This window comes from Sus scrofa, chromosome 9 (genome assembly GCF_000003025.6).
Source record: "Sus scrofa isolate TJ Tabasco breed Duroc chromosome 9, Sscrofa11.1, whole genome shotgun sequence".
Classification (NCBI taxonomy): Eukaryota; Metazoa; Chordata; class Mammalia; order Artiodactyla; family Suidae; genus Sus; species Sus scrofa.
This window is the reverse complement of record NC_010451.4, coordinates 55,433,044-55,450,668: the sequence shown is the minus strand read 5'-3', so window position 1 is coordinate 55,450,668 and position 17,625 is coordinate 55,433,044. Positions and strand designations below refer to the sequence as shown.

At 47.1% G+C, this 17,625-nt stretch overlaps 1 protein-coding gene and 1 long non-coding RNA gene across 7 annotated transcripts in view; one reads left to right on the top strand and one right to left on the bottom strand.

Moving 5' to 3' along the window:
* The window catches only part of ETS1 (ETS proto-oncogene 1, transcription factor), a 134,917-nt gene that overhangs the window by 61,512 nt on the left and 55,780 nt on the right, over positions 1–17,625 (top strand). Inside the window, exon 1 of one of the 6 annotated variants that reach the window (XM_021101986.1) lies at positions 5,509–5,998. In XM_021101986.1, coding sequence (XP_020957645.1) covers positions 5,917–5,998 — 82 coding nt within the window. In that variant the 5' untranslated portion in view covers positions 5,509–5,916. 6 annotated transcript variants of the gene reach the window in all.
* LOC110255458 lies at positions 2,573–8,237 on the bottom strand. The gene is made up of 2 exons (XR_002335735.1): positions 8,111–8,237; positions 2,573–4,638 (listed from the first exon to the last, which is right to left on the bottom strand). It is a non-coding gene; the product is annotated as an uncharacterized LOC110255458 (long non-coding RNA).

Below are 17,625 nucleotides of genomic sequence, written 5' to 3'. Positions count from 1 at the left end.
TGTAGCTTTTCTGTGACTTTTATTTATTTATTTATTTATTTTATTTTTGTCTTTTTAGGGCCGCACCAGTGGTATAATGGAGGTTCCCAGGCTAGGGGTCAAATCGGAGCTGGAGCTGCTGGCCTACACCACAGCCACGCCAGATCCAAGCCACGTCTGTGACCTACACCACAGCTCATGGCCTTGCCGGATCTTGAAACCACTGAGCAAGGCCAGGGATTGAACCTGCGTCCTCATGGATGCTAGTCAGATTTGTTTCCGCTGAGCCACTCTGAGAAGTCCTGATGTGTTTTATTTATTTATTTATTTTTATTTTTGTCTGTGACTCTTAAAACAAATCCAAGTCTGCAGCTTTCTCTCCCAATCAGGTAGTGCTGGGATTTCTCAGGGGAGGCCAAAGCTGGGCAGGTTCCCACATCAGGACCTGAGGAAGGGGCTCGGGGAGATTTTTCAATTAGGCATGATCACTGTCTGTCTCTCTCCAGAAGACAGCTCAGGCAAAGAGAGGATCCACGCCACTCCATAGAGAAGATTTTTATGTGGTGTCTCCGATGTCTTACCTTTTACTGGCTCTTAAGAGCAGTAACAATGATTTTAACTTTTTTTTTTTTTCTTTTTAGGGCCGCATTCACAGCATATGTAGGTTCCAGGCTAGGGGTCTAATCGGAACTACAGTTGCAAGCCTATGCCATAGTCACAGCAATGTAAGATCTGAGCCGCATCAGCGACCTATACCACAGCTCATGGCAACGCCGGATCCTTAACCCATTGAGGGAGGCCAGGGATTGAACCTGCAACCTCATGGTTCCTAGTTGGATTTGTTTCCGCTGTGCCATGATGGGAACTCCAACAGTGATTTAACTTTAATGGGGCTCTTTTTCTGAACTAGACACTGCACTAAATGCTTTGCATTCATTCTCTCATCAAATCCTTCCAAACAACCCGACTTTAAAACAGGGAGGAATGGAGGAGGCTCAGGCTTATTCAGGTGTAGAAACGCAGCTGGTGAGTTGGTAGAGCTGGAATTCGAATCTGCCTTGTTCCAGAGCCTACATGACCCCATCCCATCTTGGTTTTATCATGGAGAGCTTTCCCAGGGCCAACAGGCCCCCAGTCCTCCCCTCGCCTCCCCACCCTCTCCTCCCGCTTCCCTCCTAACTTATCGCTCATTGTTTATTGTACCTTCTAAACAATAGTTAATGAGTCTGTATTACATGGTCCGGGAGAGCCAGGGGTGACTTTATTCCCTGAAACAGAGATGAGGCTGTGACACAAAAAGGTTAAGTGGCTTTGGTGAGGTCACAGAGGCAGCCCGCAGTCAGTGACAGCACAGCTCTGAGTCCCCACTTGGGTTCCTGAACTGACCCTAAGGCCTTTTGGCATCAGAGTTTAATTAAGAGAGTTCTTTTCATTTTCTCCAGTTTTCCATTTTATGGCAGCTCGATAATGGTAGATATGGAAGCCTCAGGCGTCTTCCTCCACCGCCCCCCACCCCACCGCCTTGTGCTTCTCAGGGACTCAACTTATCACAGAGAAACCACTTGCTTTAGAGTTAAGCTTTAGAAGCCTGTTGCTGTGTGCGCCGGGGACTGTTGCCTTTTTCTCAGAGAAAAACAACCACAAACGCAAAGCGGGCAGGTTGTTAATCGAGGCCTTTTTTTTTTTTCAATCTTACATTTGAACCAGTAAATCAACATCTGTGAGTCATAAACTTGTTCTGGATCAGCCGTTAGTGGTCTGAATGTTTTTGCACCTACCTCTAATAAAGCATATTTTAGCTCAAAACTCAGCGATTCTTCAGTTTGTTGACGTTCAAGATGCAGGAAATAGACAGATAACTTTTTGTAGCACACTCCTGGAGTGGGAGAGTCTCTTTTCCAGGATTGTTTAAAATTAGGTGTATTTTTATATTTCTTTCTTACTGAAGTTGGGGTGAAATTGAAGGAAGCGTATGAAAGAGCAAGTTTATGTTTTTTGCATTCTCTGTGTTTTTGAGGGAATTCTTGTAAAGATGTGACTGTTTCTTTGATATCACTAACATCTAACTTCTCACCCCGTCACTCAACTCCTGTTGTCTTTTCTTAACCCTTTTGACATGATGCTTCTAGTGTAAGGAGTTTCAGCAATTGCTGGATGTGATTCTCTTAAGTCTTGGGAAAGTCTGAGAGCTCAAATCGGTTTTCTCCAAAGTGCAGGAGGTGCAGGCTGCTGCCTTACAAGCCAAAACAAAGTCGTTCTTTAGTTGGTTTTTCTTGAGTACCTTAAAAATCAGATGGAGACCTTTTTTTTAAAAGTTCAACATCAAGCAAAACTGAATAATGTATTGTTTAGAGATACAGACATACACGGTAAAACAAAAATTTTTTCAGGACCACACCCTCGGCATATGGAAGTTCCTGGGCTGGGAATCAAATCTGAGCTGTCTCTATGCCACAGTTGTGGCAATGCTGGATCCTTAACCCCCTGCAGCTGGCTGGGAATCCAACTTGTACCTTAGCGGTGGACCGGAACTGCCACAGAGACAAAGCCTGATGCTTAACCCACTGTGCCACAGTGGGAACTCCAATAATTGTTTTTTTTTTTTTTTTTTTTTTTTTTTAAGACAAGGGAATTATAAACATCAAATTCAAGGTAGCATTTGCCTTTGGGAAGGAGAAATAACCAGCTTCAAAGGTATTTGCTATATGGTATTTCTTGAGCTGGTGGTAGGCGCATGGGTTTTTATCTTTGTTATCCTTAAAAAAAAAAAAAAAATCAGATGTAGTTTTGAAACAACTTGCCCAAGGGGATGGAAGCCCAGGCTCAGCTGATTTTGTCTTGTTAGTCGGGAAACTGAGACACAATTGAAGCTGAGTGGACAAGAATGCTGGGCAATGGAGCTTTTGCTCTGAGGTATGGGACAAAGGCCAGACTTGGGGCGAGCGGCTGACATATCTTTAGTTCCTTTTCACAAGCCATAGTGTATCAAGCTCACGTAACCTTTGAATTAGAAAGCATTGGTGGCAAAGTAAAAGCCCCTGGTGACCAGGAAGTCTGGTCAACGCATGTTTATCGAGCATCTGCAATGTGTCAGTCCCTGGGCTAGGCACCGTGATTTAGGACATGCTAAGTTAGAAATACCATCTGAAGTCAATAAGCACATTTAGAGAAAACTGCTTGTGTCCTGCAGAGAAAAAACATTTCATTATCGAAACTGGTTAATCAAATGTGATCATTGCAGGCCTGATTGGATTATTAATATCCCAAATGCGTAAAAATATTCTAACGTGTCCCTTCTAAGTGGTCCTTGTCCTAAGGGACGTTTTAGCCAGATCCCAGGTTAGATGCACATTGTCTGATAACATCAGTATTCACCACTGGCCTCGTGCAGGAGTAACTTTCCTGCTCTGTGGTGCCCCTGGCTGTTTCCCAAACCCAATTCCCTGATTTGCACAGTCCAACTTTTGAAGCTTCTGTGCTTCAGGACTGAGTTTGAAAGGATGATTGACAAGTCGTGCTTGTCATCATTGAAGAATTAAAGGGATCAATTCCCCCTTTGCTGGAGTGGACAGTGTTTACGGATTCATCACAGTGGGGCTCTTTTAGTGTCTAATTTTGGGGGGTTTTAGCAGCCGTGTTTAGGCTAGCCTGGGGGAAAAAAGCCAAGGAATGGACCAAGGGGGAGAGACAGGACTTGCTCTGAGGAAGCTGTGTCTGAAATAGAATACTCACACCTGGACTGAAAAACACCAGCTTTTCCTTAATACAACATCAGTAGAACAAAATTCCCCAAAGCAGCTCTTGATTTGCACAGTTCTTTTGCTGATGTATTCCTAGCTGGTAATGCAGGATGGTTTCAAGATCCTTTGCTTTGCTGCCCATTTGGATGTGTAAATGTACAATCCATTCATTGGCTGGTTCTCCCAGCTTTCCCAGGATCAGACGGGTCTGTTCTTGTTGTCTGGGGCCACCGTGGCTTTCCCGAATCTTTTGGAAACACAGCTGGATGATAACAATCCTTCGAAAATTAGGATTATCACACGCAAATACTTTCCTCTGGTCACTGGAGGAAGGGCATAACCTCAAGTGTGAACCAGAAGCCGGAGATTTATTTCCTGTTCTTGGCTCTTTCCCTCCTTCGCTGTGGGAGACCTCTAAGTTTCTACTACTTCAAGGGGACAAAACTGGAATTAGATGACCGTAAGCCAGTGTGTTAAAACTTAGAGGCAGATGTTATAGTTACAGGCAAGGTGGGAGTTCAACATGTGCTTAAAAATCAGGAAACAGTATTAAAAATAGCTTTCTCTGAGGGTGTTCAGAAAGATTTATGTTTAATCTTTTTGTTCATCAAAGATAGATAGCAGTGCCCAACTCCAGCTGTACAGGTGTGTCTGTTTGCTCCTCTCTACTGGTTAATTTGTTAAAGAAGACCGATGAGCTCCACTTATGATAACCAATATGCCAGTGGTAGATCATCGATTATGCGGGATCCTGTTGTGGTATCTGAAGCGTCTGGACTTTGCAGATGGGAGAGGGGGCTGTGTACTGTGATTGTCATGGTTGCCCATGATGTACTCTGGATACTGGAAAGCACAGAGCCTCTGCATCACTAGATGGTGGTGATAATAAGGTGGTCGGTTTTCTCTAATAGAGGATAACCTGTCGAAGGAAAGAAAAAACTTTGGCCAATGGTGACATGATTAGAGGAACAGAATTATAGTTCTCCCTTCCACCCAACCACCGCTGTAGGGAGCCTGGAAGCTTAAGGAAGCCTTTGACTTCATTCTAGTTTGGGGGCCCTGTTCTCCAGTCTCCCAGTAATACAGACGTTGAGACTCTGCTTTGGGGTCTCCAGGAGGCTGTCTTGGGCTTGATCCTTGTCCAGGGCAGCTTGTGAGTGCTGCCCCCATCATTTCTTAACTGATTTCTTACCCACGACACGGGTGGGCTCTGACGATCCTAAGGCTCCTTCAGGAACGGGGGTTCCTGAGTACCCAGCCTGAGTCCAATATTCTCAGAGCCCTTTGAGGACGCTGGCTTGGATCCCCAGAGCCTGCTCGCACGCACGCCCCTCCAGCCTCATGCCTCACGTCCTGTGTGTCAGTCTTTGTGAATGAATGATGGACACGCACTTGGAAAACTATGCCGCTCCTGGGAGGGGGCGGGAGCGGGTGACCAAGTCCTCAAGAATGCGTGGAGAATCGGACGGACTTTCCCGAAGGGCCAGTGCAGCCTCGGCACCCAGCCCGCCCTCCTGCTCTGGGCCATTCCCGCCCGACAAGTGGGCTATGCCGCCAGCCGGCTCAGCGCGCGGCTCCTCAGCGGCCCGGCGGCTGGGCTTGGGGTACAGAGGGCACAGTGGGCGCGGAGCTCCGCCCCGCCTTCCTTTCGGTTTGGGCCGCCGCCGGCGATTGGCCGCGGGTCCCGGGCCCCGCCCCGGCCGCGCCCGCCCCTCGTCGCCCCGCCCCTAGGCCCGACCCCCCCCCCCCACCCCCGCTGGGATCCTGGGGGAGGGGGCCGGGCGCGCAGACCCTGGGCCGGGGCTTGGCGCCGCAAGCAACGCCCCAAAGAGGAGGGGAGAGCGCGCGGGCGAGGAAGGGAGACGGCTCGGTAGCGAGGGCGAGGGCGAGCGCAGGCGGCTGCCCGCCTAGAGGAGGGAGCCGGGCGAGGGCGAGGAGGGAGCCGGCGGGGCGCAGGCGAGGCGGGGACCGGGCGCGCGCACTTTTCCCGCAAAGTGCCAACTACCCGGGAGAGAGTTCCGGGCGCTCATCTCTGGGCGCGGGGGAAAGTCAGCAGTCAGCGGGAATTTGAGATTTTAGGAAAGAAAGTCCGATCTCCCGGTCCCCTTTCCCTTGTTACCGATCCCTATTAAAAAGAAAAACAACAGGAATAACAGCAAACTTGCTCTAGTCTTGTCTGTACCCCACTCCTGGCACCATGAAGGCGGCCGTCGATCTCAAACCGACACTCACAATCATCAAGACGGAAAAAGTGGATCTGGAGCTTTTCCCCTCCCCCGGTGAGTGGTGACTGCCAAGCCCCCCACCCCAGCTCTTGGCTGACTGGCCAGGGATCCCCTCCACTTCTTCCTCCTCGCTTGTCCTTTCCAGGCAGGGGGCAATGCTGGTGGCAGCTGGGAGGGGTAGAGGAGAGGAGGAGGACTGTTGGTGGCCCGCGACCCTAGTTTGGGGGGTGGTATTTATTTTCACAGCTGTGTTTTTGTGAGTAGTGGGGAAAAGCTGATAGAATGTCCAGCACCCCCATTCCTGCTTTTTTATTTTACCAAATGAGCGGGAACCTTCTGGCCTTATTCCTTAACGTTGGGGGTGGACCCTGCCACAGAGGACATCGTCCCCTGACCCTGCAGTCATCCCCCAGTGTTGGAGCTGGACGGAGGGCCAAAACGGCATCTAACTGGCTGGGCTTCAAGCACATTTTCAAATGTCTTGCCTTCCTGAGCTCCCCTGTCACATGTCCTTGTGCTATCTAGCTCCTCTTTTCTGGGTTGAGGACAAGGAGATGAGAGGAGGACGGAAAAGATCATCTTAACTCCAGGAAACATCCCAGTTCTGTTCAAGGAGGTTACTCGCTTTATCCATCTTTCTAATCTGCAATAAATTTGGCCCCTGGTACCAAAGACCTGTGAGAAGAGGGAAAACCTCCCAACAGCAGACGTGACTTTGGGTCTTTGGTTGGTGTGTTATCCAACTCCTGGATGTGAGGGATTCGAAACAGAGAAGGATGGAAAAGAAATTTTATTTTGTCTTAAAACACAATTTTTTGGTGCTAGGCAATTTAATGGACTCTTGCTTTCCAAAATTCCCGGAATAAGAGCAATTTGAGAAGAGAAGATGCTTTCTTTTAGGGTAGGGTGCTGCCAGCTGTCCTTAGAGGCTCATGATTCTGGAGATAAAGGTATATAGAAAGATGTAGAGAGAGAAGCTGAGACTTTCTGGAAAATATAATGAATTGCACTAACAGACTGCTCTGTTCTATTCGATTATCAATCAGTTGAGCTGCTGCTCCCTGTGATTAACACCTCTTTGCCTCCTCCATAATTAGGTGCTTCTTTTAACCCTTTCTTTATCTTTAAACTTCCACCACACACGCCGAGCTGAGGTTTTTGTCCTTTGGAGATCCTTCAGAAATTGTAATAAAGACATGGTCGTGTCCTTTCCTCTTAGACTCCCTAACATTCAAGCCCAGTATTGCTCACTGGGAAGTACCCCAAGACTAAGCCCGTTTGTTGTCAGAAGGATACTGCGATGAACTGGAACCTCGGAGATGTTTCAGACGCATAGAGCTACTGTCCAGAAATGATGTTGCCATGATAGTTGTGTACAGGGGTTCAGGGCAGCCAGGAGAAATTTAGTTAGTCACAATTGATTCAAGCCATGTATAGAGGAAGTGAAAGGATAGTTCCCAGCAAAGATAGATCTCGTCCTTTTCTTTAGTATGGCTTGTTTATGTGCATGTTTATGGGGAAGAGACAGATGTGGTCGTCTGGGAAATATCGTGTAGATATGTCAGTCCGTGAACTTACAATGGATGTGGTGTGCTGGGAAATTAAAAGAGCCCCTAGCAACGCATGTTTTAGATCACAGTAAACAGCGGAGGCATTTCTTGGGGGGGGGATAATTTAATAGTAAATATTGAAGTAAATATTGTAAATATTGTAAATATCGGAGATTTTAAGTATATGGTTCTATTCTGTTGGTTATTGATAACAATAAACCCAGAGCAAGGAACTATTCATAGCTTTCCCATCGGTAAAAAGGGGACAATGAGGCCTGGCGTTGCAGTCATCATCATTGTAATAAATGCCTTTCCAGCGCCTCTCTTTTGCAAAAGAAGGTTTTCAAGCCACTGATTAGATTTTATCAGCAACCTTTCAATACAACGACAAAAAAGCGGATCAAAGAAATTGAGCAGTCTCTGCCATTCCTGGTAATGAGATTTGCTTTCTGGTGCTATCTTGGGGAGAATAAAGAGAAAAACTTGAAAAGATACGTAGACTGTAATAACAAGTTTCAGTTAGTTTTTTTTCCGGGCTGTTTAGTAGCATAGATGAAAATTTTATACCCATATCTCAGAAAGGGAAATAGAGGCCCAGAGAAGGTAAGTTACTCACCTAAGACTATCTAGTGAGCCAGCAGCTCAAGCAAAAGGCGTCCCTGTTTTTACCTTCTCGGTGTACGTCGCCTTGAGTAATACTGCAAGTTGCCTCTGTAAAGCTCAGCAGAGGAACTTCAGTTGAGACTTAAGCTTGCAGGTGCAAGGATGGAGGAAGCATCGACCAGAGCTGCCTGCTTTTGTTGGTGGGAAAGGACCCTGGCTAAGTGGGGATTTGCTTTGCCCATCAGACCATATAGGACATGTTTAAAATTTAACTTCTCACAACATGGCTTTCTATCTACAGCTGTGACATAAATATTTGTCAGAATGATTGTTGTTTAGTTTCTTATGCGTGGAGACAGCCAGTTGGGTATTTACCTGGTTTGAGTAATTAAACCAGGATCCTCTCTACTCCAGTGTATGAGAGCAGGAGAGAGGCAGGAGGGAGGCTGGTGTCCCAGCAGGAGTCCTAGGTCATTTGTCTGCCTCTGTGGCTAGGATCCCATCAAGAACCTTTATTCACTTTTCTTCTGTGTTGGGACCTCACAGGATTTTTGACAACTTTAAGTACCAAATTAACATATACTTGGAAATCGCATTGGCACTGAATTTTCTTTGTACCTGTCAAGGGAGATGTATCATTTTGATGGCAATAGGTCATTGTCAGGTTCTCAGAGCTTTCCTGGGTTAAGACAAACAAAGCCATCAGGTGTCCCTTGGAGTTCCCTCCTGTTGTGGGGTTTGCTGAGAAGGGGTGGAAGCTGGGTGCCAAAGCAAATGCATTCCCCCGCCACTTCATTTTTCCTCTCCTTCCCCCCTCCACCTCCTTGGTGAGGTTAGCATGATGCCAGGGAAGAGCAGAGTTCTAATTCTGGATGTTTCGCTCTTTCACAAGAATGAAAGGATCAGTTCCTCTCCTACCCTAGGAAAGGCTGTCTGTTCCTCGGGGGACCTGGATTGTCCTTAGAGACAGGAAGAAGCTCTGTTCCTCTCCCAGTCCCTTGGATCAGTCTTTGTATCTTCATCAGTGCAGACAAGAAAGAAGGGCAGGACTGCCAGGCTCTTAGGGCTGCTTGTTCGCGTTCACTGTGCTTCCAGACCCCCCTGGACCAAGCTCCGTCAGTGACTCTGAGCCCAGGGCTTCAGATCAGGGACTCTGGAGCCAGCCTGTCTGGCTTCGAATCTTAGTTCTGACACTTCCTTGCTGTGCGCCTTTGGACAAATCACTTAATCTCTCTGTGCACAGCTCCTGCATCAGTAAAATGAGTACGATCCTCATTCTGTCTCATAGGGGTTGCTATGAGAATTAAATCTATTACTGTGTGCAGCTCTTAAAACAGGGCCGATCTTTAATAACAAAAATGACCTGATGGCTGTAGAATTTTCAAGGGATCCTTGAAATGTTTCATAGGGGCTACAACTGTCTCTCTAACACCTCCCCGATCTCTTATTTGAAGGGAAGGGAGACTGGAGTTAAAGAGAACTTGGCCCCTTGCCTTGGTGAATCTCACACTCCATTCTGTGCCCTGGCAGGACACACAGCGAGCCAGGTAACTCTCAGTGTCTGAGCATCTCTGCAGCCCAGCTCTTAGTTCCAGGCACAGGGGTCCGTCCTCCACTTTGGGTGATGGAGGTTGTCAGGGTTGCCCGAGAGCCAGAAGGCAACCCAAACTAGGGTCCGAGGCACATTTGCAGGCTTGATGGAAATGAGAGTTTTTCAGTTATTCAGGGTTGGGAAATGCATCATGTCCAGTTATTATAAAGTATCTCACATCTTATTTATTTATTTGGTTGGCAGAGCTTACATTCCTGGCATTTTTGCTTGGTTTGTACTGCTGGTTTTTTTTTTTTTTTTTTTTTTGTCTCTGTAACTTTTTTTCTTTCTTTCTTAAAGAGACCAGACCACCCTGTAGGAGGATCACCAGCCCGCGGTCAACCTCCCAGGGGTCACTTTGCTCTGGGGTCCATCTCAATCTCTGCACAACCGAGAGCTGGTTAGTGTAGGTCAGGATTTTCCAGGAAAGTGAGGCTCTGTATTGCACAGAGCACAGATAATTCTACAATGGCCACAGCGACAGCATAATTACAGCCGTCTCTCTGGTTTGTGGAATGAATGACCCCGGCTGTGGTGCATTCCTTGGGCTTGCAGGGAAGGTAGATGCTTGTCATTCCCAAGTTCAGGGAGATTTCTGAAACACATATCGAACCTGCATTAGTGCCAGGCTCTTTCACACTTTACACTAACTCTGGGGCCTGGGGACATACTATTATATCCATTTTTCAGATGAGGAAGCTATGCCAAGAGATGCCTAACTTGCTCTAGGCTGCGCTGTTAGAAGCTTACAAACGGATGCGCTATTGCAAGCTAAAGTAAAGCTCCATGTTATGGAAACTCTCAGAATTAAAGGAGAGAGAACAAGACGGGTGGTTGGTGTTTGGGGGGGCTGAGGGGTGCAGGGGCCCCCTGCTGTCCTGCATAACGCCTCTGAGCTTGGGGAAAGGGCCTGTCCCAGGGACTGTCTCAGGCCTGGGCGTCCAGGTGTGTTGCTTTAAAAGGATGTTGGAGCAAGGCTTGCCTGAGATCACCCAGCAGAGAACCAGGCTGCTTGTTTTTCCAGTGTCTTCCAGATGTAGTTCGTTCTCTCACAGGTGAGGGTGTGATTACATTCACGTCCAAGGTCACCTCCTTCCCGGAGTCTCCTGATTCTGCCCATGTCACCTCTTCCGTCACGGACACAGCCCTCCATGTCATCTCACCCCTAATCTGGATGACGAGAAACCTAGATCAGCAACTAGTTTGTTTTCTTAGCACAGATGCCATTTAATTTTCCTGTTTGCAAGGAGGCCAGAGGTACCTGGGTTTGTTGTCTGCACAGCAAATAAGTTTTCTTTTTTCCGCCTGAAATGTAGGGTTTTCAAGCCCATGTCACGGGTCAGGGCGCATTGTGTCAGCTCTTCTGGCACAAGGAAGGAAGTTGAGCTCCAGGATTCTCTCTGCAGACCTGCCCACCCTCCACGGCCCACAGCTCAGAGAGAAACTAACAGACTCCCTGGCGACCTGTCCCTGGGTGAGGTCTGGGTTCCTCTTTCACCACCTGATGGGGAGCGTTTCCTCCAAACAGTTAATACCCTTGATTAATTAAAGAGTCTGAAGTCTTGGGCCCACAGCGTCATCCCAGAGAGGAAATTGGGATATCCACAACACGGCCCCCCCGGGCTTTTATCTGGTTGCCCCAAAATGCAGTGCCAGCCCCATGTTCCTGCTCAGGCAGAACCTCAGATGGGATTTGCCTCCCTGTTCAGGGCAGCCTGGGTCCACCCGTTGCTCAGGGTTAGGGATGTCAAGATGCTTCCCACATCTGTCATTTTTACCTGTCAGGTGTCTGTAGCTCCGTTTTGCTTTTCTTCAGTTGGGTTGAAGAGCTCTTTCTTCAGAAGGTGAGAAGATGTTTTTCAAGTTGCAGAAGCGGGCTGTGTCTCCTCGGCTCCTTTTCTGAAGCCCCGTGCCCATCTGTGTTACCTTTCTCTTTTAACTGTGTAGTTTGTAGTCTCTGTACGGATACGGAAAGGAATTGGTCCGTAGTGTAGGTTGCAGCAGATCCTGTTTCGTTGGCAGGGAGCCATGCTTACAGACGCACTCAAAATATTACTCTTCAAGCCATAAATATTTATTGACTATTTGGCCAACTTCTTCATCTTTCCTAGGTGCTTCCCAGTTTCTGCTGCTGGGGGCCGAGCCTGTCACTGGACATTTGCAAGGTGGCTTCTTACTGTCCCCCCCCCTTTTTTCCATGGTCCTTTTCTGTAGCATTTACTTCTATTTCTGAGAGGTGTTCAGCTATTCACCCAGATGGTATTTTAAGACCCAAGGCAGCACTGAAAAGTTTTAGGCTATCGAATTTCAGATTTTGATGTGTGTACATAGGGAGATCATAGAATTTACCATCCCAACTGGGACACTTTTGGGAGTGTAATGGGTGCTGTTAATAATTACACCAGAACAAGAAAGCGAAGTAAACTAGGACTCTCCCCAGAAACGAGGTACTCACTGTTTAGACACTGGATTTTGGACAATAATATTCTTTAAGATATCTGCTCTCAATTGCTAATCTTAGGGCTTGAGCCGTCCAAAATAAGCCAAAAGGGCCCGATTAAGAGTCGGAAGAAATTCAAGTTCAATGTGGTTTCCCCCAAGCATGAGTTATATTTTTAAATGTTTTTTTGACACATAATATAATATTTCTCAGCGCCTGAGAAACAGCTAAAAATCAACCTCAAACAAGTTTACTTCAAGCATTTGAAACCTCTTGGTAGTTTTGGGTAGCTAAGCTGTTGATTTTTGCTTTGCAAGATTCTGCAGAGGAACTTTCTGCATGTAGGCGTGTGAGTGTATGTCTGTGTGTGTGTGTGTGTATGTGTGTGTATGTGTGTGAAAATGAGCTTTTGAGTAGGGAGGATGTCATCATTACACAAGTAAGGACAGTTAAAGTTTTCTTTTGTTTTAATGTTTATCCAAGATGAAAAAGTTTTATGTTGGGATCAAAACTTTTGTGGGGTACCCTTTACATGGGTAAACACTACACCAGAAGCAAAAACAGCAAGCCCTTAGTTCTTTAGGGAGGAAGGGTTTGGTGGAATCAATTGCAACAACCCTTCTGGCTAAAAAAGAAGAGAGATGATGGCAGAAGGGTAAGAAGGTGTGAAAGAACTAATGGAAGAGTGAAAGGACATCGTGGGAAGAAAAGAAAAAAAAAAAGCAAAGAATTTAAGTGTTATTTCGTAGACATTTGGAAAAACCCCCATCTGGACCAAGCATTGTACTTGGATAGGAATTTCAGCCCGGGGGGGCCAGGGGGGTAATCTTGGGGTTGCTGTTTCCACTCCTTGTCTCTAGAATCATTTCAGAGTACTTGACATCCTACCCAGCTCTATGGCTGGGCAGGGCAACCCGGCTGAACTAGTCCCTCTGCTCCAAGTGCTTTCCTGACTGAAAGGACTGGGAGGCCTGTCCTTTGCCCTTATGGCAGTACGTGTGGATCAGTGATGGTTTATATTTCCTGTGCCTCTTGGGGCACTTTCTCCCAATACTTCTAGGCTAGAGTACCTTCCTGGGTCTAGCTTCAGGGGAGACCAGGGGTATTTCAGAAGCATTTGAAAGAGGGGTGAAAACAGGGGGAAGGTTATCTTAGCTGGAGGGAACAGCACGGGAAGAAGGCTGCGAGTTTGGAGGGAAAGAAAGGCGTACGTAAACATGAAGAAAAATACCTTGACTGTGGAAAGGGAAGAGAGCCGGCAGGGTGAGGCCTGGACCTGTGTGAGAGCCTTTTGAATCTCAGGATGCGTTTTTGCCTTTGAACGTAGGGAGATTTTAGGGACCGAGCCGTGTGATAGGAAAGGCTTATGAGAGCTGCCCCCACCCCCTTTTTGGGAGCTTGACTTTACCTCCCACTCATACTGTTAGTTGTTAAAACCTCTCTATCAGTTTATCAGAATAAGCGTTAAACCTCAGAGAAGATGACAGAATCAATCAGGTACATATTTTCAAGGTACAAATGGAAAATAAACAATCTAGGTCAGGTCAGGGAGCTCCTAGACCTGGTGAGGGTGTGTAGATACATGGTTCTTAAAGTATGTTTTTAGGAACTCCTAGGTGCCAGGTCCTATGTGGACTCTCAAGTAATGATGTTTTTGTGCAATTAGAGTTTGGTGCCGGAATAAGTCCTCTCATTCCGTACCATTCACGAGAGTCCATGGTCGAGTCTGATTTTAACATAGCCTTCAGAAAATGCCCCCCGGGGCATTTTCAGGGGAAGAGTTTCCATGTGTTGACGTCTATCCTTCTTGTCCTTATTTTTCTTTTTCTTGTTTGAGATTTCTTGCCTCCGGTTTACGTTAATTCTATACATGATGTGTTGGTTGTCTTGTATCATTGCAATACCAATTAAAGGCACGGGATGCAGTGGGGATTCATAGAATGCTAAGAGAAGACCTAGTAGCAGTGTAGACATACATTTCGTGTTCAAAAGAAGTTGAAGGTCCACTCTGGGGGACTCTGACTGCCTGGAGACCCAGGAGGCCTGGATTCTAGCCATGGCTTTGCACCTGTTTGTCTCTGGGACCTTGAACAAGTCATCATTTTTTTTTTTTTTTTTTCCTGGATCTTATGTCCTTCATCAGTCCAATCAATGCACTGGAGAAGATGACCTAGAAAATCACTGTTTCTCTTAACAGTGTTATTTTAGGACTCTGGGTAACGTTTAAAATAATGAAAGCTTGGAGAGAGCAGATAGAATGTCATTCAAGAGGCAGGCAAAATGGGGATGCTTTTCTCCAGATCCCCAAATTGTGTTCATCAGCTCTGTCATTGGGAGGACTTTGGAAACGTGTGTGAGTGTTACCTTTCATGGAGAAAGCCTTAGGAATTGTTACAGGCCTTTGCTTACAGTTGGAGAAACATATTGTCTCTGGGGCAACGCTGGACCAGGAGTCAGACCTTCCTCTTGGTCGTCCTCCATGAAACAGCTTCCTTTTTCCATAAGCCTTTGCTACCGTGGCAGCGGAAAGCAGCTCCCGTAGTGGGTCTGCTCTGCAGGAAGGAGACAGGCTGGGGATCCGGTAGGTGAAGCAGCCAGGAGCCCCAGCTGCATCCTCAGGGCCGAACGTGTGGCCTGAGCTGGTCATTTCATCTGAGCTGCCCCTTCTCAGGGTGCTGCTCTGGCCACCAGCAGGCCCCTCCAGCAGCAGGAGTGCATTTCTGCTCAAAGCCACCCCAGTGAGAGACGGGCCTGGCCCCTGGCTACTGGGCATGCAGGGAATGGCATCTGGCCCTCCTGTAGCTTGGGGGTTGGGTGGGGTGGGGTGGGTGACAGGCGAGATCCCACCTGCTCTGGTGTCTCCCCCACCCCGAGGCCAGGAAGCTGCAAGTGTGTGCTGGGGTGTGGCAAGCGCCTTTCAAAGGCTGCACTTAGAGCTGTGGAGGCGTGTCGATTGCACCCAGCGATTATCTGATAATCATACATACGCTCGATGTTATTGCTACCTTTTGAGAAAGGGTCTGACACAGTTGCCCTTTTCTTTGAGAAGTGGGGACCTAAGGTCAGTTTGGGGAAAGACAAGAAAAACTGCCACTGATGAGAAGGCAGAGCTGATCTGCTTATACTGATGCAGGCATCTCTCTCTCTTCAGGTCTTTTTACCTTTTGAGTTTTTGTCTTTTCTGTTAGTTATTGGGTGCTGGCTTATTAATGGGCCAAGCATCTCATTCTTTTACCCCAGTCCTGAAAGCTAAGTATTATTCCCATCTCTCAGATGAAGAAACAGAGAGATTAAGTGACGTGGCTAAGGTCACACAGCCGGCGAGTGGCATTCAGATTCAAGCCCAGGTGTAGCTAACGCCCAAGCTCGTGTCTGCTTCATCCTTCTCAGAAATATCTGAATGTTGGTTGGACCTGGGGAAAGACTCAGGTTTGTGCATATTGTTTGTCAGCTCATTGTTGACTTGGTTGTAATCTGGTAGCGTTTTGCAGTTTGACATGAGACTTGCCCACATTTCAAGGTAATCCTTTGAGTGACAGACATGTTACAAGTGGGGCAACGGATGCCCAGCTGTGATGCTAAGTATCTTTCCCAAGGTTTTACTTGGTAAGTAAGTGTCAGAGTCAGAACAGGAAGCTGGAATTCTCGAAACCGCTGGACATGTCCATTCAGCCACATACATGCCAAGTATTTCCTTGATTTGATGAGTACCTGGTGCATTGCTATTATTATCAGCACTAGTACTATTATTACAACGACTGTGACTACTGTCCATTAGCCAGAGATAGAAATGTTAACAAAGCATCCTTCTTTGCTAGAGGTAGATGTCCCTGCATGTTTTCTATGCAGTTAGTGGGCCCCCTGTATACAGTTGGCTAATTATTGAGCTATGAGTAGGTTGCAGAGATCACTAATGATACGGGATCTGAAAAATCTGCCCAGCTTTCTGTGCTGCCAAACCACTGGCCAAACTTTTAAGTGGGATGGCTGGTGAGTTCTTTCTCAAGAAGTGAAAAAAGGTGAGTTACCCCACAGGTTACTAGACAGATACGCACTTTCCCTCTGGGGTAGGTTGACCTTGGACTTTGAGAAATACCTTTTTTGTTTTGTTTTTTTTTTTTTCAATCTAAAAACTTTGGGAAAGAATGTCTTTCCCACCTGTGTTTTCCTATGTTGAAATATGCACACATTGCTTTAGTCTTCTGAGCCTCAGTCTACCCTTTTTAGCAGTTGAGGTCCATTTTAATGACAAGCAGGAACTTCAGGTCCCTAGGAGACTACTTCAGAATGAAAAAATAGAATCCAAAAAGCTTTGCGTCTCATACAGCATGCTCTGGGAAAGAATTGTGCCAAAGAAGGTACAAGAATTACATTTTTGATGACTGATTTTTTTTCCCCTTGTTAGTTTCCATTCTTGGCAGGCCTTTGCTATGGCACCAGGTATATATGCTCAAAGTTTAGCAAAAATACATTAAATGTTTCCCCTACTACAGTGAGTTGTTCCTTAGCAATGAAAAGAAGTCTTTTCCCCTCTGTTTTGCTCTTTTTGGAAGCCAGAGGCCAAAGGACAGTTTGTTACATGGAGAAGTAGCCCCTTGGCCTGTTTCCTTGGGACTGAGTTTCGTGCTAAAGAGCCAGCAGTGCTCTCTGCAGGCCCTGGATTACTGGGGAAGAGGAGGTGGGAATGCTACCTGGCAGCAGCAGAAATGGAGACAATAGTTTCAAGTCAGGCATTTCTGAATCTGGGCACCAGCTTTAACCTTGTCAGGGCAATTTTAGTCTCGTAAAGCAAATCTTAGTGGCTGCAAAATGCACATCCCGTTTTTGGTCAGGCCTACGGATCCCTTGGTCTTTCCTCTTCCTGGTTGGAGCACTTTCTGTGCGGCCAGTTGGACAGGTCCACCATCTCTGTCAGTGATCATCCTTCTTCCTTTGCCTGCGTGGTGTGACAGTCAGGCTGCCTGAGTCTGTTTTCATGCTCACCGGCTGGGTTCTAGCCCCATCTCTGTGTCGCCCTCCGTCCCGGGGAAAGAGGCGCGTTCCTGGTGAGCGAGCTGCCTTTCTTTGGGAGAGACTGGGGGAGTCGATGAGGTCACGTGTCGCAAGTTCTCCGGAGGCTGTGGCGATGCCAGGGGTGTTATTAAACGGGTGGGAGATGTGATACAGAGAGGCGATGCTGAAGGCGTAGGAACTCGCTAAGGGGGAGTCGTGTGGGTACAGGAAATGCATCCTTGATTTCACAGAAGATCAAGAGCTTCCCCTCACACCTTCCTTGCCCACTCATGGAAACCAAACGTTCTCCAGAACTGCCCGGGGCTTGCTTGGGGGTCACTGTACATGGGTGGGCTTTAGCGTGGCAGAGTGAGGTAAGGGTAGAAGTCGTTCTAGGGTACCTACTGTGGCTCAGGCACTTTGCAGAGTATGTCCCACAAATAATCACATTCTAGAAACAACCCCATGCAGTTGGTGTTCCATTTTTTTTAAATGTAAAAAAAAA